The sequence below is a fragment of the Falco punctatus genome (genome assembly GCF_963210335.1).
Source record: "Falco punctatus genome assembly, chromosome: 10".
Taxonomy (NCBI): domain Eukaryota; kingdom Metazoa; phylum Chordata; class Aves; order Falconiformes; family Falconidae; genus Falco; species Falco punctatus.
The window spans coordinates 36,673,968-36,701,187 of NC_137590.1; the positions used below are offsets into that span (position 1 = coordinate 36,673,968).

Genomic DNA, 27,220 nt, shown 5'->3' on the forward strand with positions numbered 1-27,220 from the left:
CCGCCTTGGGAAAAGCATAGCAAGGTTATAAATATAGATGGAAAAAACAGGTATGCTCCTTTTAACCCCATTAAAATATTACTGGCCACATATTTTTGAGAAGGTAGAGGAGAAAATAGCACCTAAGAGCTGCTAATAGTTCCTAAACACAGCTATTAGCAGATGTAGCCGAACAAATTAGTTTGTTTATCAATGAGCAGAAGATTAAATCTGTGGCTATTAATGGCCCAAAAGTAATCCTTGGCGTAGCTAGAGAAACATTAGAAGAGGTGACGACACTCTGCTAGAGGGCAAGTAATGAACAACAAAAGTAACAAATAACTTCCAGAGTGGAGAAGCGCTGGAAAAGCAGCCTGATCAGCACCAATCCAAAAATACACACTGATGCCACATCTGTCCTTCTTCGTGTCGTGGAAGTCCATGAGAACAACCAAAGAGTATCTTGACCTGATCCTCAGCAAACAACCGTGAGAGGGGCCATGGAGTCCATCAGGGAGTTTTCTCCGGTGTGCACAACTGTAGGCACTAAAGTTTCATGGTGCCACCACCATGGCTTCCGCAGCAGGTGGCATCACAGGCTCCACTTGGAAAGCAAAGGCATGGATGACCTGGAGAAGCCTTCGGTAAAATAGAGAAGAAAACGACCTAGTCCTTGGCGGTGGAAAGCACGGGCAGGCCACCAGAGAGCAGCAGACATAGCAGAAAGTGATGGGTGTAGTAACCAGCCAAGGCAGCAAGGGAGTAGAGAGAGAAATGCCAAAAAATGAATGCATGTTTTTTGCTGGCTCAGACTGGATTTGTCCCCTACTGCAAAGTGGTCTCATGGATTGAAAATAAAGGATCATGTCACATGCTCCTGTGCTTTCTGCCACCGCTTATCTCCACAGCTGTGGGCGCACCACGGACATCTACCGTGGTTTCCCTGACGATAAAATTGGGGGCTGCAAGCGATGTTATAGGAGGTCGTTGAGGACAACTCATCCTTGCACTGCACTTTCTGCTGAGTTTAAATATGAAGCTTTGAGACCCCGTCTTCAAGAATAAACTTTACTTTTAAAGCCCCTGTTTTGCTGTTAGAGTGGTCTTGGAGATTTCGGCTAACGCTGCCCTGATGCCCCACTTTTCTCCAGGACATGTGGCTTGCCACCTGCAGGTGCCACTCGTTCCTTCACCTTCACCGCATGCTCCAGGCTTGAGCACTCCAGCTACCTCCAGACCTGAGACAGGAGCCGTGATTTCTTCCTCCTTTCCCCTCACGCCCACAGCGTCAGCACTGCGGGAACTGGTGTTTCACCGACTGGCCCAGCTCTGTGCCGAAGGGCCTTTCCTAACGTGGCACGTGGCAGCAAACAAACCCAACCCACCATTGCTCTTGCAAGCAGCAGCTGCTCCCAGACATCCATCTCCCTGGCACGATCGCCGGCTGCCCCTCGCTCCCGGGATAGTCTGCCAGGGCTGGGGGCTGCCACGGACCTGCAGAGGGGTCCTCTGAGCCCTCCCTGCTCGCGGTCTGCCAGACCCCGCTGCAGAGCGCTCTGATCTCCCCTGCCAGGGCACGTGGCCTCCCGGGTCTGATATCATTAATTATCACTGGGTAAGTGGATTGTTTTGAGCACTTAGAACTGCTTTAGGGATTTGGATGCACACTGGTAACCGCTCCGTAGGCTTGCCTATGGGTTGCTAGACAAGGAGGTGTAAATCCTACTGATAAGGCTTGTTAGTGTTAGGGGGCTGGGGAGGGGGAGGCAGGGGGGGTTTGGTGCCAGGCACAGGGATCTCTGGGGGCTGGGAGGGGTGAGCCCGCTGCTGCAGCCCCCTCCTCTTGCCAGGGAGCCCCTGGCCGGGGGCAGGCGCTGGGGTGCTGCGGGCAGTCGGGGTCAGGCTGATTTACAGCAGCAGAGGAACTGGGGCTGTTAATTCAAAGTTGCCGCTTATCGGTGTTTAGAAAGCAAGCTCCGATCTGCTGGTTAGCGATTTGGCCTTTGCTGTAAATAGAGGGGCCCCATGCTTTGCTCTGACATTTTTGTCCTTATTATCTTGTCTCAGCCTCCAAGGGAGGTGGGAGAGTTATTTAAGGCTGACCTCAGTGGAAGGAAAATGAACAACTCCCTTACCCCACCCTGTTTTTCTCTCCGCAGTCCCGGGTAACAACTGTTGCATTGAACTGTCTGTGTGAGATACTTAATCCTTCACCATCCCTAAAAATATTTTGTAGATCAATGCACCCTGCTGTGCCCAGAGAAAATAATTGCTAAGAGACCAAGTAGAACTAATGTCAGGAGTGCAAAAATGGATTTTGCATCATTATCCCTCCAGGAAAATGAGTGAGGATGGGCCTTGACCCCATCAGGCGCTGATGCTTACCACCCAGCCTGTCCGGTCTTGCATCGCTGGGACAGTAAATCGAGTCTAATTCAAACCCGTGTTTCAGATAAGTTTCAAAACCAGTTACTCCACCCCAAGCTAAACCTCTGAACATCACATACAGAAAGATGTGGTAATGGCTGCTGGGGCTGGAGGGAGTATTTTGGATTTGGGTTAATTAAGATTGGGACCCATACCCTCTGCAGTACCAGGGGAGAGGATTCGGGGATGCACAAGGAGCCTGGGTAGGTCCCGTCCCTGTTGGGGCATACACGGTTTTGGGAGGCTTGCGGTACAGGAGTCAACATGTGCACGGGCTCCAGCTGCTCCTGCATCATAAACGCTGCGTATGAGATGGCTGAAGTGAATTCATAAACAGAGACATGAAGAGAGCCTCGTTCATTTGAAGCACAGCACTTGCAAGTCTGAAGAGTGTTTAATCTCCAAACGCTCGCTTCATTCACCTGCCACCGCCAGCCCTACCAGCTGCAGAGTGCTGCACGGCTAGGGTAGCGCATCTGGGGTGCAGTCACACAGGCTTTTAAATCCCCTACCTAATCTTTGCAAACCTCTCTATTGAGTTCAAAAAACAAAACACAACAACAACCACCACCTCCTGGTTAGTTTTCAAGACAGTTCAGCTACTTTCCACTCTCAGCCATGCCAGAAAATTTTCAAAAAATCGTCTTTTCCCTAGAAAACCCAGTGTTTTCCCAAACACTGGAATGAACAAGTGTAGAAAAACTGAAAACAAATTCCTTGCAGTGGAAAGTGCAGTACCTTTTCTGGTCCCTGGGGAAAAAAACAAGTCTGTTTTGAGCTGGATTAGCAGTACAAATGACAGCTCAGGTCAGCCGCAGCCTTACCCGAATCAATTCCCCTCTCTGGGGGGGGGTGGCACGTGTGTGTGCACATACCTGCAGCTATAGAATTTGTAAATAATTGAGTTCTTCCGATCCGTACCATCACAGCACAAGAAGAAAGATTTGGTCCTGAGGGGGCTGACAGAGGTTCAAGCCCCAGATCTGCCACTTAGATGCCTCTTCCCAAAGCTGTTTAGGCATGTAATTACTTTTCAGGCTCTGGTCTGAGCCTCTCTGATTCTCTGTCTCCTTTTATCTGTCAGCCTTTTACAGGGACAAGAGTACTCCTCTACCTCCCAAGCGTGTAATGAAGATGAATTCATTACAGCTGTAACACTTTAACGAGCACTGTGAAGATACAGAGTATCGTTACAAGTCCTAAATTAGGAAACTCCCTCTCAGAGAGTGCTGGGGTGCCTGGATGCGTGGTCCAGACCAGTGCTGACAATACATGAATCCACCTGCATCCATGATTCTGGAAGGGTTTTAACCAGAGTAAAAGCCTGGCTTTCACGTAAAAGCCAAGCGTGCAGCAGGGACTGGAGTTAGTATCCTTAAACATAAGGATAACTCTGGAGTAGGAAACACGTAGGTTGCCTTGGTCATCTTTCCTGATCTCTAGGGGTGTATTCCAGTTCCTGGGCATCCTGTATCCCATCCACCACTCCCACGTGGATGCAGCAGATGCCTTAGGTCATCTGAAATAGTCCCTACCCTTAAGCAAACAGAATCCACCCCTGATTACTCTTACAAGGGTGTTCAACACATTTAGGATTGGGGTTGCATAGCCCGGTTACACATAAGCCTCAGAGAGTATTACCAGGCACAGTGCACACGCTGGTGTTCCCACGTGGCCAGCACTACTGGAACTGAACAGAAATAGTGAGAAACACTGGGAGAGAAAGCAGGTAGCGCAGGCAAGCCCCCTGGCGTGTTACTATTTAGAAGAGACCTCCAAACTACTGTTCCATGCATAATTGTGCAATTGGCAATATCCTGGCAAAGAAAGGCTTGGATCAGCTCATCTGCAAACAAGGGACCATTTTCCACTTCCAAGTTAACATTTTGCGTGAGCTCAAGTTATGGCTCTCCTGCCACATCGGGCCCTCGGCTGGATTCTGTGTACTGCCTGCAGGCAAGGCGGCCGGCTTGAATCTGGGTAGTGGAAGGATGCAAGAGCCAGACTCAGGATGCTAGACCAGAAATAGATTGTTTTTATTCTTAATAACATGTCAGCAGCAGCATGATTCCAAAATGAAAAATAATTCTGTTTCATATTTCTTTATGCAGCAAGACAGACAGACAGATCCACCCACAGCAGCAGCAGCGACAACAGCGAGGGGCTGCTCAGCGAGGCACGGGACACGCAGATACCGGGGGTGCAGTGGGGCCCGGCTCCGAGGAAGGCTCTTCTCCTTTCTTCCTCCCTCACCAGCCCATGCTCTGTCTACGGGAGCGTTTAACCTGGGCTGACCCATCACCTTGGCTTTCTCCAGGTCACTTTTCATAGAGCTTGCAACTACCTTTGGTGAGGTCTGAAGAAATGGCTGTTCCCATGACCCACCCAAAGGGCATGAGCTCGTGCTTAGCTCTAAGCAGCCACATAATCCTACAGATCTGCTCCATTGTCAGGAAAAGGGAATTTATAACATCTTTTGGTGGAGGGTGTGACCGGGTAGATCCTCAAGTCTTTTCCTCTGAGCGATCTCATTCAAGGCTACTCCACAAATCTGACCAGCCTTGTGCACAATACTTAAGGGATACTTAAGACAAAATTGAAAGCATGGGAAAAATCTAGGACGACTCAGGAAAAAGCCTAAAAACAGGAATAGTGGAGGGCTACAGGAAATCCCAACAATATCAGAGATTACAGCGGGGGCTGCGGGCGCCTCTCCAGCCCACAGGAAGTCGATGGGTGATAGAGACCAAATGTTCTCCGATACGGGAGAGCGGATGAAGGGAGACTTGAGGATACACTGTCTCTATTAGCGGGACTGGTATGGGAAGCAGCAATAATCCGTGCCGACCGAGCCAAGGCAACATCAGAATATCTGCTGCTTCAATGGGAAAATTGTGTTTTAAACGACTCTATCAAGTGGCTTCAAGTAAGTTTGTCTTTAGAAAAGGAATACCATCTAGTGGCCCAAAAAGGCAATAAGGAGGTGCAACAGCAATTAGAGAAACAGATGAATTTAGGAAAATGAGAAGGAAAAACTGCAGAAATAAGGAGAGGAATTAACATATATAGTGCAGTGATTCACCCTGGAGCAAGGGAGAGCTCAAAAGGGACCTGATCGTAGTAAATGCAAAGCTAAAATTAGACACTTGCAAAAGCAGATTGGGATGCAAAAATTAAAAATAACTGCTGTAGCTGCTGGAAGTGGTGGAGAGAACTGGATCGGGAGCCATCAGAGGAAGATGATTTCAAGGATGATACAGGCAAATGGGAAAAGAAAGAGAAGTTGAGAATAGCAGCATAATGCACAAAGACTACAAGTGCCGTCCCGGGGCAGACAGGTACAGCGGACCAAGCTACTGTAGCTGTTAAAATTTTTTAAAAAGTGACCCCAAGGCAGGTAGCTGCAGATATGAAGCACTGAAAGAAAGCACAACAGTAGAGTGGAGCAGAGGACTTAGAGAAGCCGCTTCAAATTTTGAATTGAAGGGGGATTAAGCAGTAAGTTGATCAGAGCTGTGCTCCACCAGCTTTTATTCCTTGCACATTGGGCACCTCCTTGATGAACATTTAATCATGCCATCACAGGCATTTAATCAAATTGCCCAGCAGAATGGTAAGGCAACGGTGCAACTAGCAGCATTAGCATCAGTCTGTACACTTGGGGAAGATGGAGAGTCTTTAATGAACTAATGAGCTGCTTGAATGTCAGCAGGACACGAATGACACCGTGTACCACCCACACACTCCCAGCAGAGCACAGGTATCTCCATTGCCCCTGGCAGCCACGGGGCTGAGGCAGGCTCCTCGGACAGCAGATGAATTAGGAGAGCTAGCAGCACAGATGCACCCCCACGACTCACAGCAAACTCCCACATGGCAAAATGCAGGGGAAGAAGCAATTTACAGGGCTGCTTTCACATTAAGAGAAAAACAATATACTTTTACGTGCATCCCACAGGGCCGAGCACCTGCCCTGCTGCACATGCTTGCATTAGGAAAGTGCTTGAATGATGGTATCTGGGGGACAAAGAAAAGAAATTGTCTTATGCGGATGATATTTGAGGGACCGCAGCTGCAGAAGAAGGGGTACAAAAGAGAAGTATCTGGGTTTTAAAATTAATAGACCAAGTGGAATTTAAAGGCAATTTGAATACGGCACAATTAACGCAACCCCAGGTTAACTGCTCAGGAATTGAAATTGGTGAAACGAGAAGATGGATAGATGCTAGAAAGGTTAAGCTTTCTGTGAAATAAAGACTCCCACTAATCAGTCCCAACTCTGAAGAGTGCTGGGAGGATTTCTTTTCTTATGGCAGTGTGTCCATAACTGTGCTAGTATCTTATGGCAGCGTATCCATCTTTGCTAGTACTTGCAAAGTGTTATGGAAATGACAGAAAAAGAATTAGGAAGAGAGATGGAGCAAAGAGCAAGACTGTGCTTTATCCAAAGTGAAAGAAGCTGCTTGAAAAGCTCCTGCACTAAAATTGCCAGTCAAAGGAAAATTATTCGTTGTAAGAATTTCAACATGAGCTGATTCTGTGGGAGCAGTACTGTTACAGAAAAATAATGAAGGAAAATGGGTACCAGTAGCATATGAGCCCTTGCCCCTCCAAGGGCTGGACCAAAATCTCCCTGGCCATGAGAAAGCCTGGTTAGAGGTAGTCTGGGCTGTAGTGGTCTTCAAGGCTTTCCCCTTTAATGGTCCAGTTATACCCCAGTCTACCGTACTTTCAAGCACAAAGGGAAGAAATGGATATTAATGTGGAAAGGAAAGGAAACCAGTAATAAACCAAAGGAATTGTGCACTCATGGGGGTGCTAAATTTGAACAAGAAGGAAAAATAAACCAAGATACTGCTGTTAGTGGAATGAGGGGACAAACAGAGGGGAAACTAGAGAAAGGATCATGCCAAGGAGCTTACAGGCTGTCAGTAAAAGAAAACCCTTCTACACAAAATATCTCTATAGATAGCTGCTATGCTGATAATGGAATGGAATACTGGATGCATGATAGAGAGAAAGGCAATGGCAAGCACATAACAGGACACCCATGAAGAAAACAGGAGGCTTATTTTACAAGCTTAGAGGGAGAGTGGAAATAAAATATATGTAAAGGATGGTAAAGTACATGGGAAGACTGAAAGCAATACTGAGAAACAATTTAGTGAGCAAGTAGATAAATTGACTCTGTTTACTGCAACCCCACCAGGAATCAGCTAAAAGAGAAGATGGGATGGATACCGTGGCTGGCTGAATGAGAGCAAGTTATCTTAGGTTGTCATAGTAAGTTATGTAAAGGAGTACAGGGTACTCTGAAAAGAGCACACAGAATTTATGTTTAACCCCAAATGAAGCAAGAAATAGATGACATAAATGAAAACTGCACGAGGTGTACAATAATGCAGAAGTGGACTGGTAAAAGCAAGCTGCCAACTCTACTGCCTTGGCTAAACCAAGGACCTTGGCAAATACTGCAAAGGGATCATCCAGATAAACTGTCACAGTCTAAAGAAAGGTATCAGTATCTCTTTGTCACTGTGAATATCTTTCCAGGATGGGTTGAGGCTCTTTCACCTAAACAGAATATAGCTGCTGGAACTGTAAAAATGCTTTTAAAGAAAATTGTCCATAGATACGGAACAGCAGCTGAGATAGGATGAGATGAGGAGCAGGGGGGTTATAAGTGAAGTAACTTGAACCTTAATAAGTAACCTAAGGATTAAGCAAGGGCTGCATGTACCCGGCTGCCTGCAGTCCTCCAAACTGGTAGAAAGAAATGAGTCAGTCTATTAAAAATAGACTGAAGAAAATTGTAGGACAATACCCAAAATGATGGGCTGAAAAGTTAACCTCAATATTAGTAGCTTTAAGAAGCAGTGACAGATTAGGGACTGGTTTATAACCCTACCATATTTTGTTTGGATAGCCTGTTCCTTGGCCCTCTGTCCAGGACCGTAAAATATTATGGCAGGATAAAGAAGAAAACAAGGCTCAGGTCAAAGAAGCAACATGAGAAAAATAGGTAAAATTACAAAGGAGGAATCCAATTCATATATGGTTTATGAAATAAGGGGCTACGTAATGTATTTGAAATCAGATAAGAAGGAACGAGTCTTAGAGACAAAATGGAAGGGGACCTATTATGTTACTAATAGGATAAATCCTCTGAGCTATTAAATAGATGAGGGCAATGGTAATTAAAAATGGGTTCATGTTTCTCAGATGTCCCCCTAAGGGGCCAAAAAAATTCTGGAATCTGTCATGAATTTGCCAAGAACAGAGACACAGAAAACCGTGCAAAGAGGAGCCTCCGGCGCCCGTTCAGCCGGAGCCTCCCGCACTCACCCGTGCCCCTGCACAACTGCAGTGCTCGGAAGCAAGAGGTGCAGCCCGCGTGGTGGTTACCTCCCACGTGGCTGCAGTAGATCTGTTTATATGCTTGCCTACTAACGGGGCTGGTTTATGCTTCAAGTTTCGCTTATTTTCTATTTTTGTGGGGCAACAGATTTTACTACGTCTCCTTGAAGAAGCAACAGCTGACGGAGTCACGGAGCAGTGATGCAGACTCCGAGGCAAGGCGGAGGAGCTGAGGGCTCCTGCAGTTGCAAGGATTTTTAACTTGGCTTTTCAGTCCATAATAATGGCTTTGGTTCTTTTTATAAATTGCATTAATTTTAGACACTTAGCAAGGCAGATAATGACTATGAAGTGCTTTGGAGAGCTAGAGGCGACAACCTTCGGACCTTTACGGGTTTTGAGGCTGGACCAGAAAGCGAACACCTCCACAAGACTCTCTGCTCAGTTCTGATCAGGAGCCTGGTATCACTGCAGGGTTTGCAGCATCCTTTGGCACTCGCAGGCAGCAATCCAGGAGCTGGAGACTACCAAAGGAGAGGGAGAACAGCAACCCACAGGCCAATAATGTGGCCCCACTATTGCTAACAAGGTCATAAGCTGTGCATTAACTCTACAGGCTTCATTGTAACATCTTGCCTGTTTGGAGCTTTATTTTCTTTATTTTAGTCTGTTTTACTGGAGTCACCAATATGATTTTCATGGCTAGATTGCTATCCTATGACCTAACCTGCCCGAGTCTTGCATAGCTTGCTCCAGCTACTTAATCTAATAGTAATAACTTAAGACTCCAAATTAAAAATTGTTACAGCTCTTAAGAGAGCCTTGAGAGTTGCAGCTCGAGATCTGGATCCACCCAGGTTGGGAAATCATAGCTGAAGCTTTGAAAAAAGTGCTTTAAAATTACAGTAACTGAATGAACTCAGTAGTTCTATTCATTTATGGGACAATCCAAGGAGGAGGAACAACTTGAGGAGAAGCGGCAAGCCCTAGCGTTGAACTGCTGATATCAGGGATGGCCTTTTAAGCAGTTGAGGAGGAATTTAGGGGGGGGGGTCAAATAAGAAAGGAAAGAGAAAGGAAGGACTGAAGCAGGTGGGAAACTAAGTGCTGTCAGTAGCTAAGTAGTTAAAATTTGAACGAGCTGGGGGTTCGCGGTATGTATGTCAAGGTCTGAAATGGGATAAAGCAAAATGGATTGTAAACTATTATGACTGAGCCACAGTAGAAGTAACACTGGAGAATGATGGTATATAAGTATTGGAAGATACTTACACCCAATAGCCAAAAAATTAACTGCTAAGACTTGCGTTTCTTTGAAGAGGAAATTATAAAACTCATATATAGGGGATAAGGATGGTAAAAGTCTATACAGAAATGTTATAACTGATCATGCAAACAACTATGCGTAATTCTCCCCTTCGCTGTCCCCCACAGTTGTTTAGCTGCCTCCACGCATCCCAAGCCCAGCTCTGATACTGCACAGCTGCATAACCTTGGGCCAAAGTTCTGAGCAAACCGCTAAGTTATGAGACAGCCTGCAAGAAGATAAGAAGGGCAAAAGCAGGGGGAGGAAAACTGAGAACTTTGGGTCAGATCAAGCCATTAATATCTGCAGTGAAAGCTGGATGAAACTGGGTTTGAGCATCCTAACCATATGTTACCTTCCTCAGAAATGGCCAGCAATAGCATTAATCACACACCTGAGCTACATCGGGTGACAGTGATATTGGGATATCTAAGAACAAGATGATGCTGTACCTGTGTAGTAGACTGAGAAAGTGAAAGCATGTGAAATCCTCCCAAGGACTGGCAAACTTGGGACACCAGTGGCCCCACCCAGTCTGCAATAACCAATACACTCAATAAAACCAAGAGACCACCAAGGGTGCCCAGGATCACCAGCACACAGGAACATCAATAGCTGTAACTGCAGTTTGCTGTGAAGGATGACAGCTGGGCTCTTGAGCTGCTGTGGGAGCTTTTAAAAGAGGGCCTGAAGGGGGTGCCCAGGCTCTGGTCTGGGGTGGCCAGGGCTTGCTCCCTGGTGCTTGTGCTGGGGAGGGTGCAGGTAGATCAGGGCTGTTCTATGCCTGGCTTAGGCCAATTTAGATGTTCAGGGGTTGTCAACAATGGTTATCGCAGCCTGGCAGGGTGGTGCAGCTCAGGGGTTTGTGCCTAAGCATCCCCTTGCACGAGAAGGTGAAATTTCAAACCTCTTTGGGTTGGTTCAGGCAGCAAAGCTTCTAGGGCAGCTCTGCATTTCTCAAATGTATGAGGCTGCAAAAGCCGGGAGACGGTGGGGACTGAGGGTCCTTCATCAAGTTGCCATAGGAGTTGCTTTGGGGCTAAAAAAGCAGATGAATTTATTCTCTCAAACTGCAAAAAATAGATTCTCTCTCTCTCTTTTTTTTTTTTTTTTTTTTAATAAAGAAGCCTTTCTCCTGTTTCTTGCACCCAGGAGCCTAGCACACAGCTCTTGACTTCAACTTTGTAGCTTGGCCACGCTTTTGGTCTGCGCTAAGCCTCTTTCAGCAGTCAATAGAAAAGCTACCCAAAAAGCCAGCAGGCTTTGGGTCCATCCCTCCGCCCCCCTCTGAGCTGGCCCTACGTACAGAAGTGAAAAGCTGTTGGGGTCACATGGTGACAGGCAGCGGTGCAAATGTTTGGAGAAGACAGGTAGGCGTTATCAGCTGGGAACTAGGCAAGGGCAGAGCAGGCAGTTTTGGGGCTGCAAGGGAAGAGGGGAAGGAAAGAGCCCAGTTCTTGTATTAACTGATAACATTGAGCGCATTAATCAGCGAGTGAAGCTCATCCCTTACGCTTTCCAGGGAGTGAGAGATGGTCTGAGGGCTGTCCAGGAGCTCGATGCTGTGGGTGTAGGGCTCATATTTAACCGAGAAGGGCCGCTTGATGTGTGCCGCATAGCTCCTGCAAGGAAAGGGTGTAGAGGGCTTGGTACAAGAGATGGGGCCTGAGCCTCCCTCGTACCCATCACCATTTACCCAGATCACAACAGGTTAATACGTCCTTTAGGCAGAGTCTCTAAGCTGGCACAAAAGTTCTGGTTTCACACCTTTCCAGCTCTGCAGGGCCATGGCAGTAGTTGAGGCCCCTCCTGTTCAACAAGAAACACCATGAGTCTGGCTGCAGGTTTCTGTGGGCTGAACACGTGAGCTTGCACCAAACCGGAGGGTACGCTGAACTGGTCACTTCCATGCCAGGCAACCTCTGCTTCAATACTTTTTTTTTTTTTTCCCCTCCAAAAATGCCAAGGAGATTTAGAAGCTAATTACAGGGAAAGCCCATGGTACTATAGTATTATATTCTCAAATCCTTTCTGACATTCATTTATTGACTAATCTCTGCTTGGGGAGGGGGGAATTAGCTGCGAGCCGTCTTAAGGGTAGATTTGACAGACAGTGGCTCAGGCCTGGCCAAGAGGATAGGAATAGCATCACCATGAGCTGGAACGAAGCTGCAGTACTGTACCCAAAGCCAGCTGGAGCCTAGACCTCAGCGAGGAGCTGACCTTACCTGATGCCTCCCAAGAACAAGACCTTGTTGCTACCTTTCTGATGGAGAAGTGCATGGTCAAGTGACAATGAACAGAGGGTAAGGCTTCCCCAAAGCTGCTCTTGTTCACCTCCAACAGTAAGATTTGTACGCTTGGCAAGGCAGGGTTCTTTGTTTTCTTTAGCGGCGGTGTAAGTGTGGAGCTGGGACTCTACGTTTCGGTATTCAAGGCTACAATCTCATGCTGGGACAGCGAGGGGACAAACAGCACTAGCGACAGACCTGCTCCTCGCCTCCGCTGAGGCTGCACCCTTTCGCTCCTGAATCGCTTGGCTTAGGGTACCCTCTTGTGGCTGCCGCGGGGCTGCCGCTGCATCCAGCGGGAAGCGCATCCCGTTCCCGGGCCGATGCTGCCCTGGCTGGTACCGCCGGCGGCGGGGCAGCCCAGCCCCGAGCCGCCAGGGTCCGGAGGAACCACCAGACACAGCCAAACAGGGGAGTTACCTGCCTGCCGGGACACAAACCCGAGCGCGACCGGGGAGAGGGGGCGGGGGGCGGGGGGCTGGCTGCACACTCACATGAGCAGCCTCCTAAAGGATGCGGCTTGTCTCAGCTCTGCCCGGTCAGGCCCCCTCACCTCGCTTATTAACACCGTCAGCCACAGGGGTGGCTCCCAGCACAGCTGCTAAGGGTTGGAAACTTGCCCTCCAGCACAGGGGTGTTCACTGGACACCTTATTGAGGCAAACAAGTACAACATGGGTGTCTGAGAAGGGCACTGAGTGGGCGTGTTCACCCTGGAAAACTGGTAGGAAGTTTTCTTTCTGGGAGAGAAGCTGTTTTTGAGGGATAACGCTGACAATCAGGTCTGTGGTGGCAGCTGCTAGCAATGCAAAAAATATAGATGTTTTAGTGTTTTCTCCTCATAGAGTAACATCTGTGCAGTCTCTGAGCTCTTTAAAGAGCATCATTTATAGCGCTCATTGCTGTCAGAATTCTCTAGCCTAATCTTGGCTGTCTATGTGGTGTATTTTTCCTTTTTAAATGCAAGGAAATGAGTCATTAGGCAACAGTGGGGTTTTTTAAAGCAGCCTAGTGTGTGAGAGGATGGGCTCCCCAGGTTCTTGCTTTTGAGCAGTTGGACTCCAGGTTGTATGAACAGGGCAAGTGAGAGTAATAAAAGCAGAAGATGAAATATAGCAGTACGTGCTACATTATGTACCCAATATACCCCACTTGCAGGAACTGCAAAGTCATGTATGTTGTGTAATACTTTGCCTCATTCTGTCCCTTTCCTAATCCAAGATGAAATAGTACAGGCAAAGTTTTCCTGTCAGTAAAATGTTAAAGGACTGAGCTTTCCTCTTGTGGGCAACTCTGAGCATGACCAAGAAAATACTCTTCTGAAAATAGTCCATGGGTAGAGATGCCCCTCTCCATCCTGTATGCAGTCCCATGGGGTGGGGAAACCCAGTTGCATCAGTGGGATGCTGTCTGGGGTCTGCTAATTCACGTTAACCAGTCTAGGAGGCAAAAGTTCCTTTTTTTCCATGGATAAATCTATCCACATCAAGCAAATCTTTTTTGTTTGTGTACAAGCTACTAACAATGTCTCAGGGTTCCTTTGCTGGTTGAATGATAAATGGGTAAGCTGCCCAGCAGCTCTCAGAAAGACAAACATCTTTCTGCATCCTAAATGCAGAGACTGGCACCGTTTTGAGCAGCTCTTCACCCCTCTCCTAAAACTTTCACCCACAGAGCAAACCTTTACGTGATGAAGAAGCTTGTGTTTCAGGACATGAGCTGGTGAGATGCTGCCGTGAAGGACAGCCAGTACCTGACCTGTATCAGTTGGCCCTTTTGCAACAAGGAAGCAGAGGGGGTGCTGGTAGGTGGCTTGGTTCTCCAATTTCTGGACCGCCAGCCCTCTGCTATGTTGCTTGGCTTCCCCTAGGAACTAGTGGGAGACAGTCTGTAACTCCGTCCTGGGAGAACTGGGCAGACAGGCTAGATTTGTCCCTGCTCTCACTCCCGGAGTCTTGCTCCAAGAGTGCCTCCCACCCCAACCCACTCCTCCACACCCACACCACTGAGTTCAGCATATTTTGGGGGGCTCCTAGGCAAATCCAAGGGACCAAATTTGGGCCCTGTAAGAACTGGAGAATCACTTCACTATGAAAGACCTGACAACAGTTTCCAGAATACTTCTGAGACCTTGAACTGAAAGCAGCCACGGTGTCAAGCCCTGTTTCAATATATTATAGCTTCATTTCCTTCTGTTAGGATCTCTCTCACTGCCCAGTCCTACCTCAGTTTACTTTTGGCATCACTGAAGCTCTCGGACACAAAATATACGGGCTGGTAGTTCTGGTCCTGGTAGGGCTGAACAGCAGCAGCATCAGGGTCGAAGTCCCGGACCTCCGGTTCATCTGACAAGGAGTGCTATGGACACGGCAGAAAAATGCCAGCATGAAATTCAGGGATTCAAAGAGCACATATGTGATAGACAGAGGTGAGAATGAATCAGGTAAGGTCATTGGAGCTGTGCAGAGGAAGAAGGGGTTTTGCTGTGTAGGGTCCAGAGCAGAGAGGCAAGTTGTGCTGAGACTTACTATGAGCTCCCCGTAGGAAGACAGGAGCCCGGCTCCATAGGCTTTGACTATCCCGTTCTGTCTGCAGAGCCCAAACTCCACTGTAAACCAGTAAAGCTGTGAAAGGAGAAAGAAAAATGCATAGAAACACAGCTCTTCATCTTTGTCTCACTGTCACTTCTGAGCCCTTGTGTTGTGGCTGGGGTCTGAGGTTGTTTAAATGAAGGGGCATCTGGCACTTTGTCCCCTCTCCTCACCCTGCACCCATTTGCCAGAGCAAACTGTGAAACTAAGCTGCTGCCACGCCGTGACAGATGGGAACAGTGTCCCTGGGCTGGTGCCCTGCGTGCCCAGCTGCAGTGTGGTGCTGCCCTTCGGTGCCCTTGGAGCAGGACAGGTCACCTTGTTGAGGGAGAGCCAAAGCAAGCAGATGTCATTTAATCCTATCCCAAAGACTCCCAGCAGTGCTGCTGTTAGAAATACGATGCTCGATGATATTCTGGTGCCCAAGAAAACTGGGTTAACGTGCAAGTGAGCTCTGCTCTTTAACTGATCTCTGCTCTGCGTGATCATTGTAAAAGGGCAGGGCTGGGGCAGCTCAGGCAGGGGCTCTGGGGCTGCAGATCTGCGGTGGTCAGGCTGGACCAGTCTCTCTGCTACTGCAGAAGGGCTGCTGGAGGGCTCAGGGCCCCCATCCAGCAAAGAGGAAAACTTACTGTAGCAAGTTTCTCAATTTCTTCATCAGTTGCTCCCAGAGATGCCAGCCCAATGTCCTGGGAAGAGAAGAGGGGTGAGCGTCAGGACAGGTTGGGTCCGAGGCCCGCTGTGCGGGTCGCTCTGCTTTGTTGCCTTGAGACAACAGGTTCTGTTGCCCTGCATTGCCATGCACCTGCTGGGGCTGCACCGTGCTCATGCTAAAAATGCTTTGTTGCAGAGTCTGATGTTTTGACTCTGTTTTAGGGTTTTTGTTCCATCACTAGGGCTCCTGAACATTGTGTTTAATACAAATAAATCCTAGAACAAGAAGGGTTTAGGTGGTGACACTGGGGTCGGTTTGGGTTCCCACCTCATGCCCTGCCCTCTCAGGGGCAAGTGCACAGAGAATCCCCTTACCTGAGAGAACTGGGCAAACGTCTTGTCAGCCAGCATCGGGACATGCCCCAGCAGCTCGTGACAGCAATCCCTGCCGAGGCCCAGGGGAAAAGGAGGAAAACACAGTCAGCAGCAGACAGAGTTTGTCCATTAGAGAGAAAAAATAATTGCTGGCCAGGTAGGATGTACGGGCAAGGGAGGCCATGGGGACTGGGTGATACTCACGGCTCAGGGGAGTGCATGGGTGAGGAAGCGTGGCGAATGTACTGCGTGCACTGGAAGACGCGGAAGGCCAGGCTGGCGAGGAAGTCCCGTGCCGACAGCAAGCCAGCCACCGGCCGGAGCTGGAAGCCAGTCCTCTCTGAAACAGCACAGACCGTCTCCGCAGGGGTGCATGGCCCACAGGCTGTGCCAGCATCCCACGTTCCCGGCACAGACAGCAAAAGCATCAGTGCTGGAAACTAAAGGGCTTCTGCTGTGCCAAGTCGAATCTTTTTGCTCTTTTTGCTATTAGGGAGCAACATCTGCTCTTTTTGCTATTAGGGAGCAACATCTGCTCTTTAGGTGCTGCAGTGGGATCATTGACGGGCTTGACCTTCCATTGCACTGTATTTAGCTGCAGTCCCCCCTGCCTGGGCTCTACCCCTGTCTTTTCTGGGCAGTGCACAAGCCTCCACCAGCTCTCCCCCCAAATCTCAGCTCACACCTTCCTCCTCTGGGTTTGCATTTCCCAGCTGCAGCTGCCACCACAGTGGTGGAGCCCCAGCACGTGCTGGACCTGGATCCCCCAGACTCATACCCACCTTTCAGGAAGCGGGAGACCTCCTCCAGCTGAGGGATGTTGTTCTCATTGTAGCCACAGAATTTCTCCAGTAGATTGAAGGCTTCAAGGTACTCCTTGCAGGCATGGGTGGGGTACAGGCTCTTCAGGGTGCTGTACACCTCTTTCCTTCAGGACAAGAGGTGGCAGACATTCAGTGGCTTGATGTGCCTAGTCCTCTCCTGTCCTCTGGTTACGCGCTTTTAAGGACTCGCTCCTCTAGGTTTCTTGCCCTTTTGCCTCTCTCCACCGCTAAGTCTGTGTCTATGTGTGCACTGACAGGGGTGTGTAAACATACAGACACATATTCAAATGACCCTGCAAAGTCGGTGGTTGTATCTCCACAGACCTATTTCCAACCTTGAAGGTCAGAAGACTGTGCAAAATGTATTAACTGGAATTAAAATATTCCCTGTAGGTTAGCTCCTGAAGTTGCACTATGGAGACAGTCAATATAACCAGGAGATGCCTTGTCAGGAGCCTGTGTACTCAGCTCCTATGACCTGGTCTTGTTTCCAGAAACACTCCTCAGTGGCACTCCTGGAAATAACCAGGTCCAAAGGAAGCATTTTCCTAAGTGGAGGCTAGTGAGGTACCATGCGGATATTCACCACGGGCCTCATACATCTTTCTGCAGCTATGATAACTGCCCTTTTTTTTTTGGAGGCTGCTATAAAGCAGGTCCCCTGAGGGAAGCTGAACTCTGGATCATCTGCCTCAATCTCTGGAGAGGCTCCTCTGGAGGAAAATCCTGGGGGCTGAAGCATGAAAGTGCTCTCAGTGCCGCCACAAGAGAGCAGGAGACAGAGCAGCACTGTTTCAGAGGTAGCTTGCTCTCCCAAATGCAGTCCCTACCATAAACCACCATGCAATGAGTTACTGGTTTTTATAACAAGCCGTTAAGTAGGGTGCTTGCACTCCTGATACACTTTTCAATAGGTCACCCTCTAACTGTTCACGTTTTGACTCCCAGCTTCTAGTGGTGAAGCCAGTAAAGGTCACAGACAAAATCAGCGCTCACCAGGTAGCTGTCTCCTCTGCCGTGTACTCCACGTGAGGTATCGGGTCCCCACTGCAAGGCAAACACACTGTTACTGACAGCAGCAGAGCACAAGCCAGGCTCCTCTCCTCTTTGAGAAGGAAGCACTTTGGAGAAGCTCTGCAGGGTGTTGATCAATCCTTAAATCAAACACGGGGGTGGCAGGAAAGACAAAGCCTTAGTACTTGGCCATGTGTACAGGTGCCGCAAATAGACGCAGAGGAAAGCATTAGTCTAGCCAGAGCTTATAAATGAACAACGGATGAGCAAAAGCTTAGCAGGCACATTTTCCAGGGGAGGGGGGGAAATGGTTTTCACTGGAAAAAAAGGAAACTTTGTGTGAAAATAAATTAATTTCATGTGCCTGCACTTCAGGGGGCTGATGGTTCCAAGAATGAATCAGTGGCCGGGAAATAAAAGCAGCTAATAAGGAAAACTAAATGCATTTGAATTGCAGAAAAATACGTTAACAGTAAGATTAAGGACTGCAGGAAAATAAAACCTTAACATTGATTTAAGTAGGAACTAAGGAAGACTGACACTTTTGCCTTTTCTCCATCATAGTTAGCAACTGTATTTCCTAAATCCTTCTGTTCTGTATTTGAACAAATGAGATATTCAGAATTTACAGAAAAAAAACATAGTTCCTTTTCCATTAACAGCCTGAAGGGATGCTACACAGTGGCTCATAAATGCTACCCTGCAGGTGAGGTATGAGAGAAGACATCTTAAATGGGTGCATCATCTCGGGACAACATTTGTTCCTGTGTCCCTTGGGACTCTCTTGTTGGCACGGTGACTTTCTGTGCATTTAGTATTAGTATAGGATAAAAACATCAATGTCAATATTCTGGGCTTCAAATCAGCAAAGAACATGAAGCCTAACAGGACAGAAAGCCATGCCAGGATCACACTGGTTGCAGGGATAGCTCAAGAAGGTGACCCATGTAATTTCCATAGTCTGCTTTCAGCACACCTCACTACAGAAATCTACATTTAAAGTCCTCAGAGATGGAGTTGCTATGGTAGAAGGCAGTGTTACTGAATAGGGTCTATGGAGTATTTTACAAACCCAGCTGAATATTAGAGCTCTGTTTGATGTTGGAGTGAAGAGGCTGAGTGCTATCACTGCATATATCAGAACAGGAGTATTAAGTAGGACTACAAGAGACAGTCTTAAATCTATATAAGACAATGATGAGACCATTACTGGAATCTACTTAATTTATCAGACAGAGTTAGGAGGTGAACCATTTAGTCTATAAATACCTTCATAGCAAAAAATAATAATCTGATAGCAGAATTCAATCTGGCAGATGAAAGACATGTATGATCCATTGGGTGAAAGCTAAAGCTATCAAAACTCAGTTTAGAAATAAACCCCACATTTTTTCACAGCCAGGATAATGAACCATTGGAACAAGTTTTCTGGGCACATGGTAGCTTTTTCAGTCATTGAAACATCCATGTCAAAACTAGATGTCATTCTAAAAGAGATGTCACATTTCAAAATGAAGTTTGATGTCTGGTGGAATTATACGTGGCTTTTGTTATGCAGGAGGTCTAATCTGGCTTTATCAGTGTATGAATTAATGGTCACAGACATTTTTTAATTGAAAAGAGACTGGAATGCATAGAGAGAAGGGACACAAAAAGAAATGTCAAGGCTGAATGAGGAGACAAAACATAAAAAAAGAGATCTCATACAGGTAGCACAATGACTTCCCAACAAGTTGCATTACCATGTCATTATCCCTGCATGGATGTTATGAAAGAGACTTACTGCTTATAGTGAAAAGCAATTTCTGCTATTGATTTCCTTCTCTGGCGGTATACTTGGTCAGAGTAGCCCTGTGATGACAAATAGGAACAGAGACAGGATTTTTAATCGTTTACCAAAATTTCTTACCCAACAGAATTCATCACTGGCTGGAGAAACCTCTGTCATGGTGCTGCTTGCACTACAGTCCCCTGAGCAGCTGCACTAACAGGTGTTCTCCAGCTCCCTGCTTCCGAGGGAAGGCTCAGGACTCCGGTGTGAGGATGTGCCCCCTCAGACTAACTCACCGGGTGATCCAGATCCAAGTCAGGGTCAAACTTCGTGACCAAATGGTGGCACTTGTCCAATTCACAGATCCTTCTGGGAAACCAGTGAACTGTGGGGAGAGAGAAAGAGAAAAAACAGCTGTGGAAGTGAAGACAGAGCATCCCCTGCTGAGAAGGGGTTGTGAGGCTGAATAAGATACATCTGACCTGGGGTACCAAATGCACACACACACCAAACAGAACAGGACACAGCTGTGCCCTCCAGGCAGTAGTCCTACACTCTCAATGCTCTTGTACCATGATCTGCATGTCATGACTTCCCTGCCCATCCCTCAGCAGAGTATTTTGTGACAGAAGTAAACAAGAAGCTGAAAATCAGGTTTTACTTGAAGATTCTAGACTTCACATTAAAAACAAATCCAGAGAGCCATCTGGTTGCAGAGCAACCACTGCAGATCTCTAAGGTTATTTTACAATAAGAATCACTCTGTTTTCAGAACAGGGTGGCAGAGGGAACGTGTTGTAGTTCAGTGTTGGATCTGTATAGAGTTCTTGACACATAGGCAGGAAACTGCTTTGCATCTATAATATAACACACTGGAGTGGGAATGGAGAACTCTGTAGGAGAGGTGTGAGAAAAGCATGAAAGTCCATCTCCCATTTCTATTTTTTTTCAATCTGGCACCAGAAGGATGGTCTCTGGAGTCTGTTGAGAAATGGACAAGGAGGGAAGTGGCTTTCAGGACCCGGGTGTCCCAGCAGCATCCTTTTCCGCTTTGCTCAAATTCAGCTGTTCCCCTTTCCTGGGAATAACAATCTCCCCCGTTTCTACAACTCAGCCTCTCTGCCATAGCGAAACAGTTTATAAATTCCTTACATTTGTCTTCCTTAGTGGTCCTCACATCTTCTGCGACCCTCTTGATGGAACTAATGAAGGTATTGAGGTCAGAGCTGTGGACTTCACAACGCACGAAGTACTCCAGTTCAGCAGTCCCTTCACGGGGCTTCCGGCTAAGCCTGGTCTCCAGGTGGTGAATTTTGGCTTCAAATGTCTTTTGGGACACGGAAAAGGAGAACAAAAACATGAAGCAACGCTTGAAACACCTCCTGGTACTTCCCAAAGACGTCCATATGGATACATTTGGGAAAGATTCCCTCTGGTCTTTCTCCCCCCCCTGCCCCGGGACACACACACTCACCCCTGAGTCCCGCAGTTCCTCCCGGACGGCTGGTGCAGCCAGTCAGGAGCTACCCGCAGACTCCACAGGGACAAAGAAGATCGTTTCAGGCGGGGAAACCCTTGTGGCAAAACGCCGCCCCCTCGGACCCCCCTCTCCTTTCACCCCCCCTCCCCCCGAGGCTCCCCGCGGGGCTGCGGGGGAGGGGCGGGGGGGCGGGGCTGCCGGCGCGCTGCGCTGGCCGTGGTGCTGAACCGGCCCCGCTGCGGCGGCCTTGGCGCGGCGCTCCGGGCCGGAGCCGGCACCGTGCGGGCCCACCGCCAGCAGCGACCCCGCTGGGGCTCGTCATCAGAACCGACATCCCCCCACACACACACCCCCAAACGGAGCCTGCAGCCTTCCCAGGGCCCTGCTAGATTTGTGGGTATTTTCTTTAGCCCGGTGAAAACTGGCAGTAACGAGCCCGAGTCCCTGGGCAATGACCCAACCTTTGCAAAGTTTCTTCAAGACCTTTGGTAGAGGAAGGGACAAGATTTCTTTTGTTAATCAGAGGCAGAAAGATGAGAAGGAACAGATGTGATGCCACAAGTAAATTAAATTTAGGACCATATGTTTTAATGTACCTACCACCTTCACTATTACATTGTCCCCTCAACAATCAATACCTTTGCATTAATCTGACAGCCATGATTGCATTACCTATGCTTTGGCTGCATGTAACACATACAGAAGGGTGAAATCAGATTCCCTGAAGCCTGGTTCATGATGAGGCAAATGTCATTATGCCCGTCTGCTTTCATATCTTGTTGTACCTGCATTGCCAGAGGGATCTGGGAAATGAATCTTCCTCTGTTGTGGCTTGACATGCCTGTCTTTTTATTATATTTAAATCTCTATCTGTGCCACGCTCAAAGATCTTTATAACTAGGAAAGCTCTTGATGCAGCAAGTAAATTGCTCCAGGAAGAAACAGACAACATTTGAACATAAGCTGCACCTGTTTCTTGCTTGGTGTTTTAAAAATTGTTTACATTATAGACTTTAGATGCAGCATAACATAAAATCTACCAAGTACAAGAGCCTACCCTTCTATATTCCATACCTGCTAAGCAGTGTGTTGTATTTGAAATGTTACACTGATGGATCTTTTCATGCCTTATCTGGCACTGTGTGCTTCTAGGAAGGAGATGCCAATCGTGGCAACACCAAGGCTTTTGTCTGATGAGCTTGTCTTAAGAGATTCTTTCAGTCTTGAGACAAGAACAGAAACATATGTTGCCCAGAAAACAGCTTTTCTTGCAACAGTCCTCTTAAAGGAGATGCAAGATGTTTTGTGATTGCTGAAGATCTTAAACACTTTTCATAAGATTATCAGAGACAGTACTGCATGGGCTGTTAGGTAGTGGGTTTGCTGTATAGTGTTGCTGTTGATCTGGTTTTACCCCAGAAGTGGTTGCATTTCATGGGGAAGAAGATGCTATATAATTGTTATGTGTACTAATATGTGAGCTAGCAGCATGCCCTTGTGATGAGAAAGGCCAACCATGGACTGAATTGTAGTAGCAAGACTGTAGACAACAGGTCAAAGGAAGTGATCTCTATCTGGGATGAGGAGACCACATCTGGAATACCATGTCCCATAGAAAAAAAATACATTGATATGCTGTAGCAGGTATAGTGGAAGGCTGCCAAGATGTTCAGGGGACTGGAGCACAATGCTGTATGAATAAAGACTGAGGGAACTGGATTTGTTCCACCTTAAGAAGTGAAGGAGCAGAGGAGATCAGTTCACTGTCTACTAGTACTTGGTGGGAGGATATAAAGAAGACAGAGCTAGACTCATCTGAAAAGTAGACAGTGGGAGGACAAGAGGCATCAGGCATAAGCTGGAAGCAAGGACATTGAAAAGAAAAATAAAAGCGAAAAATCTTTTTACCATGAGGGCAGTCGAACATTGCTCAAGGGGTCCAAGGAGACTGTGGATCTCTACCTTGGTGATATTCAAAATGTGTCAAGCACAGCCCTGAGCAACCGGCTGTGACTGGACCTGCTCTGAGCAGGCGGTTGGACTAGAGACCTCCGGAGGCCCCTTAAAACCCACATGACTGATTAACAGGAACAAATTGTCCTCTCCTTTCACTGCTGAAGTCAATGAAATTAAACCACTATAGATAAAACATATCTCAGAACCTCAGTTTGCAAAACACTTTTTTAATCATTCTGGATGAAAATGTTCTATATAAATGCAAGTTGTCATGTTTTGATTACTGTTTAAACAGGCACCATTTATCTCAGTTTTTCCATTCATGGCACTGAGATCCTAGATAATGCAACATTATATTGCTGGCTAGGGGGAGAAAGCTCAATTAGTTACCAGTTTTCCTTGGTATTAAATCCATATACAGGGCATGTCTCAGGGGGAACCAACAGAACCTTTAATATGTGGATTAAATTCATCCATGAAGCAGGGAGGTAATTTTGAAATTAATATTCCAGTTTTACACCCAGGGTGAAGTTGTTTCTGTAACTCTTTGACCAAAGACCAATGTGGCAAGGCCATTCAGAGTCTACCAAAGCCTTGACCCACAAGTAAGGCAGGTTTGGCTTGTAGCCATTCAGGGTGCACAGATTGCTTTGAACACGGCATCGGAGCCCTGCGCATGAAGTTGGAGGGGACTGTCAAAGTATGCTACAAACCAGAAGGGTGTGGATTGTAGGTGTGAAACTGTGTGGTTGGATCCAGTAACAAAACAAAGCTAAACCCAGAGCTTAACAGCACTACCAGACAGAGGTACAGCTCATTTCTAGTGATGGAAAGTGAGGGCACGCTGGGGCATGAGCAAAGCATGACTGTGGGTACATCAGACAATTAGCTGATAACTTGCAGTAGGCAGACTTGGTCTGAGTTTTCTTCAGTAGACTCAGGTGATATTTCTCACAGAACAGTCATGAAACCTGTAGTGTGTTCCTTGATTCCCATACAACAGGTTAAGTACTCACCTCAAATACCTTAAGTGCACGGGACAGTGGTGATGTCTTCGCTCCCTTGAGCATGAAGAAGAGGTTCAACATGGCTCTTCCATCCTTCTCCTCGAACACGATGGTCTCTGTAGACTCTGCCGCATCAGTGGCTGCAGCCGCAGCCTCTCTTTCCTTCCTGGCATCTTCAATAAGGCTTTGACGTCTACCAATGAACCGCGGAGACTGAAGGCAAGAACAGAAATAAATATCACTAGTGATAGAGTTGTAGGAGAGATCAGAGGCATCCCTGATAGCTGGATGAGGTTTGACTAATGTGTGTCAGCACAGGAAGAAGGCAAAAAGTTGGACTGACTTGCCTGGCTTTGTAGAGGAAGATCTGGTGATGAGAGCTGAGGTTTTAGAACTGAACTTTTGGCAATGTGGAGCTTTAGGAAAAGTCTGTGTAAAGTATCCTTGTAGCATGACTGGAGGAGAGTGGGCTTGCCCTCTCACCTTCCCTAGCAACAGTTTTCAACATCCTTCAAAAAATAAAAATCAGAAACAATCTTATGCAGTTTTCAGTGTCTGATGAACTCAAGTGGAGAGACATTATAAAAAGTGAAGTCATCTGAGAAAAGATTCACTATGAGGGACAGCTGAAACCCACAGCTGCCGTCTGGCCAGAAAATGTGAACTGTTTGCAGGTGCATTAACAAGGGCAGCTTAGCTAAACTGCTCCCAGGATCCAACACAAGGCTTCTTTCTGACATTAAGTGGATGTTTGCCCACTGAAGTGTAATTGGAACCACAACGACATAACCCAGAAAATAAATTCCTCCCACTGATCTATAGATTTGTTTTGTCCCAACAAGCTCCTGCAGATTTCTACTTGGAATTGCACCTAAAATGCTGCAACTCAGTGCTGGGGGTCATGTTAGGTCACTCATTTATATTTATAGTGAGCTACAAACTATTTCACTCACTGCTGTTTCTTGTGTCAGACAAATAGCTCATATACTAACTTGTTTGCTCTTGGTCTTTTTACAACCAGTTTTCCATTTAAAGGCAGCTCAGGTGATTCCAATTTTCTGTGCTCAATACTCAAAATAGATGACAAACCCTCAGAACCGGTTAAAAGAAACCCTGGGACAAGACGGAAGAAGGAACAGCACATAAAGCCATCCAACACCTGCATATAGAGCAGGACCGGTTGCTGTTTTCTCTCTGATTACATTGAAAATATCTCAAAAAGAGATAGATGCTAACCAAGCAGCGCCTGCTCTACCTTGTGAAAGTTTGGGAAGTGTTTCTTTTTTAAAAAAGCAACCTGCTCAATTACTAAGCCCATTTTCTCCCCTGCTTTTCAAAGCCCCACCGTCAGTTACTAATGTTCCTTGTGAAGATCCTCTTGGGATGCTTTAGCTGTGTAAAGCTGACATTTTAAACACAGCCTGAAAAATGCAGCACTTCCAGGCACCAGCCCACATGCTTCTACCCAGTCCTTTTTTAATAAAGATACCCCTCTGAAATGATATTTGCTGATCCTCAACGCCTTCATTCCTTGTGGCATAGAAAAACACCTTCTAACAAATCAGCACATATTGCTGCTCGTCTGAATCGATGGTGTTCACGCCCAGGGAGAGAAGACATCTAACAAGTATCCTCAGCCATAACTTTTGAAGTCTTGTGAGTGTGTGCTCAGCTTAAATGTGTGTTTTGTATCGCCACCGTCTTTGAAGCTAAGTCGGTGTTTACTTGAAGGTGCCTGCAGTGAGCAGGGCAGACAGCTCTGTGCTGGCTGCTGTAACGGGGCTCTGCGGTGGCCCCCAGCCAGGCAGCGCTTTAGCTAAGGGTGGTTTGTCACCCTGCGCCCCAATGCGCAGAGCTGCAGCAGGATTTTACTTCGGGGTTGGAGCCCGGGGGAGGAGGGAAATTAGACCCTCATGTTTAGGCTGTAAATAAGGTTAAAACCCATCTGGGAGGAGTTTAAATAACGAGAAGATCTGTGTGACTGGAAAGCTGCGCTGGGAGAGGCAGTGTCGACCAGTCAGTCCCATGTGTTGGGACCGGGTGGCCCCTGGCAGCAGGAGTAGGGGGGGTTGGTCCCTGTCGAGGGGTCCTGGAAGCTGCTTAGCTCCATGCTGGCATGTTTTGGGTGGGTAAATTAAAAAATAATTTAAAAAGGAAAAAAAGAAAAAGGCTGAATTTTGCTTGGGAGAGGAGGCTGGCAGGAGTCTGGCTGCTGCCTCCTCTGCTGGGTAGGGGCTGCCTGGCTGCGTGCTCCCCTTCTCATCCTCCTCTCCTCTGCCCTTCACATTTATGCTCATTGGGGTATTACCTACTTTTGTTGGAAATTAGGGATCTGGCATACAAACTAACCACACTGACCTCTCACGATAAATACCTTCCTTTCTTTGGAAGGTGCCGTTACATGGTATTTCCAAACTGCCTTGCAGACTAGCTCCCTGAGTGCCTAGCTAGCTACAGTGAAAGCTTTAATTTGATTTTGCAAGCATTTATTTGACTAACTGGGGTCTGAGTCTGATACGGCCATTCACCTCTTATGAAGGGTTAGTTTGCACCTCTTACGAAGGGTTAGTACATCTTTCCGTCTTTGAATTTTGCAACTCAGAGCGCCCAGCCTGAGCAGTGTCATTAAAAATACTGTGTTTGGAGTTAAAGTCCTTTGGCTTTTTTTTCCTGGCTCATTACTTGCAGCAAGCAGGAAGGATTGTAAAGACTGTTTCCTTCACTGCAGTGTGGGGACAATAACATCCCACCCCTGCTTCTCTGGGTGCTTCTTCCTGCTGGTTTGCTTCCAGCTTCTGTCTCCTGCCTGGCTCTGCTTGTGTGCTCTGTGACCAAATCCTGCTCCAGCCACAGTCCCAGGGTACCTTGTAAAAACCATTAGCAGCAGAAAAAACTAAATACATAACAAAAGATTTTTTTTTGCCGTGGGAGTTTGATGTTTGGCTGGCCCAGCCAATATGTAAAATACCTGCCAGTGTAGATGAGTTCTGGGATTGCAAAGGTCTTTTTTCTTTCCCCCTAGTTTGCACAGCTGCAACTTCCCTTGCAGCAGGGTGCTGGTCCCTGGCAAGGGAACACTTCAAACCTGCTGGAGCTGGCGTGGTGGTGGGCAGGGGCTGGGTGGCTGATCGGCCATGGTCATGCCAGGGAGGGCCAGGGGCACGTGTTGTCTCATACAAATGCAGAGTC

General features: G+C 47.3%; 1 protein-coding gene across 4 annotated transcripts in view; it reads right to left on the minus strand.

The window, feature by feature from the left end:
* TH (tyrosine hydroxylase) overlaps window positions 1-27,220 on the minus strand; it is a 47,825-nt gene that overhangs the window by 2,464 nt on the left and 18,141 nt on the right. Inside the window, exons 2-13 of one of the 4 annotated variants that reach the window (XM_080403682.1) lie at window positions 24,041-24,244; window positions 20,741-20,915; window positions 19,885-19,973; window positions 19,601-19,668; window positions 17,800-17,850; window positions 16,762-16,907; window positions 16,184-16,319; window positions 15,980-16,049; window positions 15,583-15,639; window positions 14,888-14,983; window positions 14,584-14,717; window positions 1,438-11,691 (exon numbers count right to left, since the gene is read on the minus strand). In XM_080403682.1, coding sequence (XP_080259808.1) covers window positions 11,532-11,691; window positions 14,584-14,717; window positions 14,888-14,983; window positions 15,583-15,639; window positions 15,980-16,049; window positions 16,184-16,319; window positions 16,762-16,907; window positions 17,800-17,850; window positions 19,601-19,668; window positions 19,885-19,973; window positions 20,741-20,915; window positions 24,041-24,244 — 1,386 coding nt within the window. In that variant the 3' untranslated portion in view covers window positions 1,438-11,531. Of the gene's footprint in view, window positions 1-1,437; window positions 11,692-14,583; window positions 14,984-15,582; window positions 15,640-15,979; window positions 16,050-16,183; window positions 16,320-16,761; window positions 16,908-17,799; window positions 17,851-19,600; window positions 19,669-19,884; window positions 19,974-20,740; window positions 20,916-24,040; window positions 24,245-27,220 lie in introns of those variants that run through there. The other 3 variants (XM_080403683.1, XM_080403681.1, XM_080403680.1) reach the window with 3 other exon arrangements.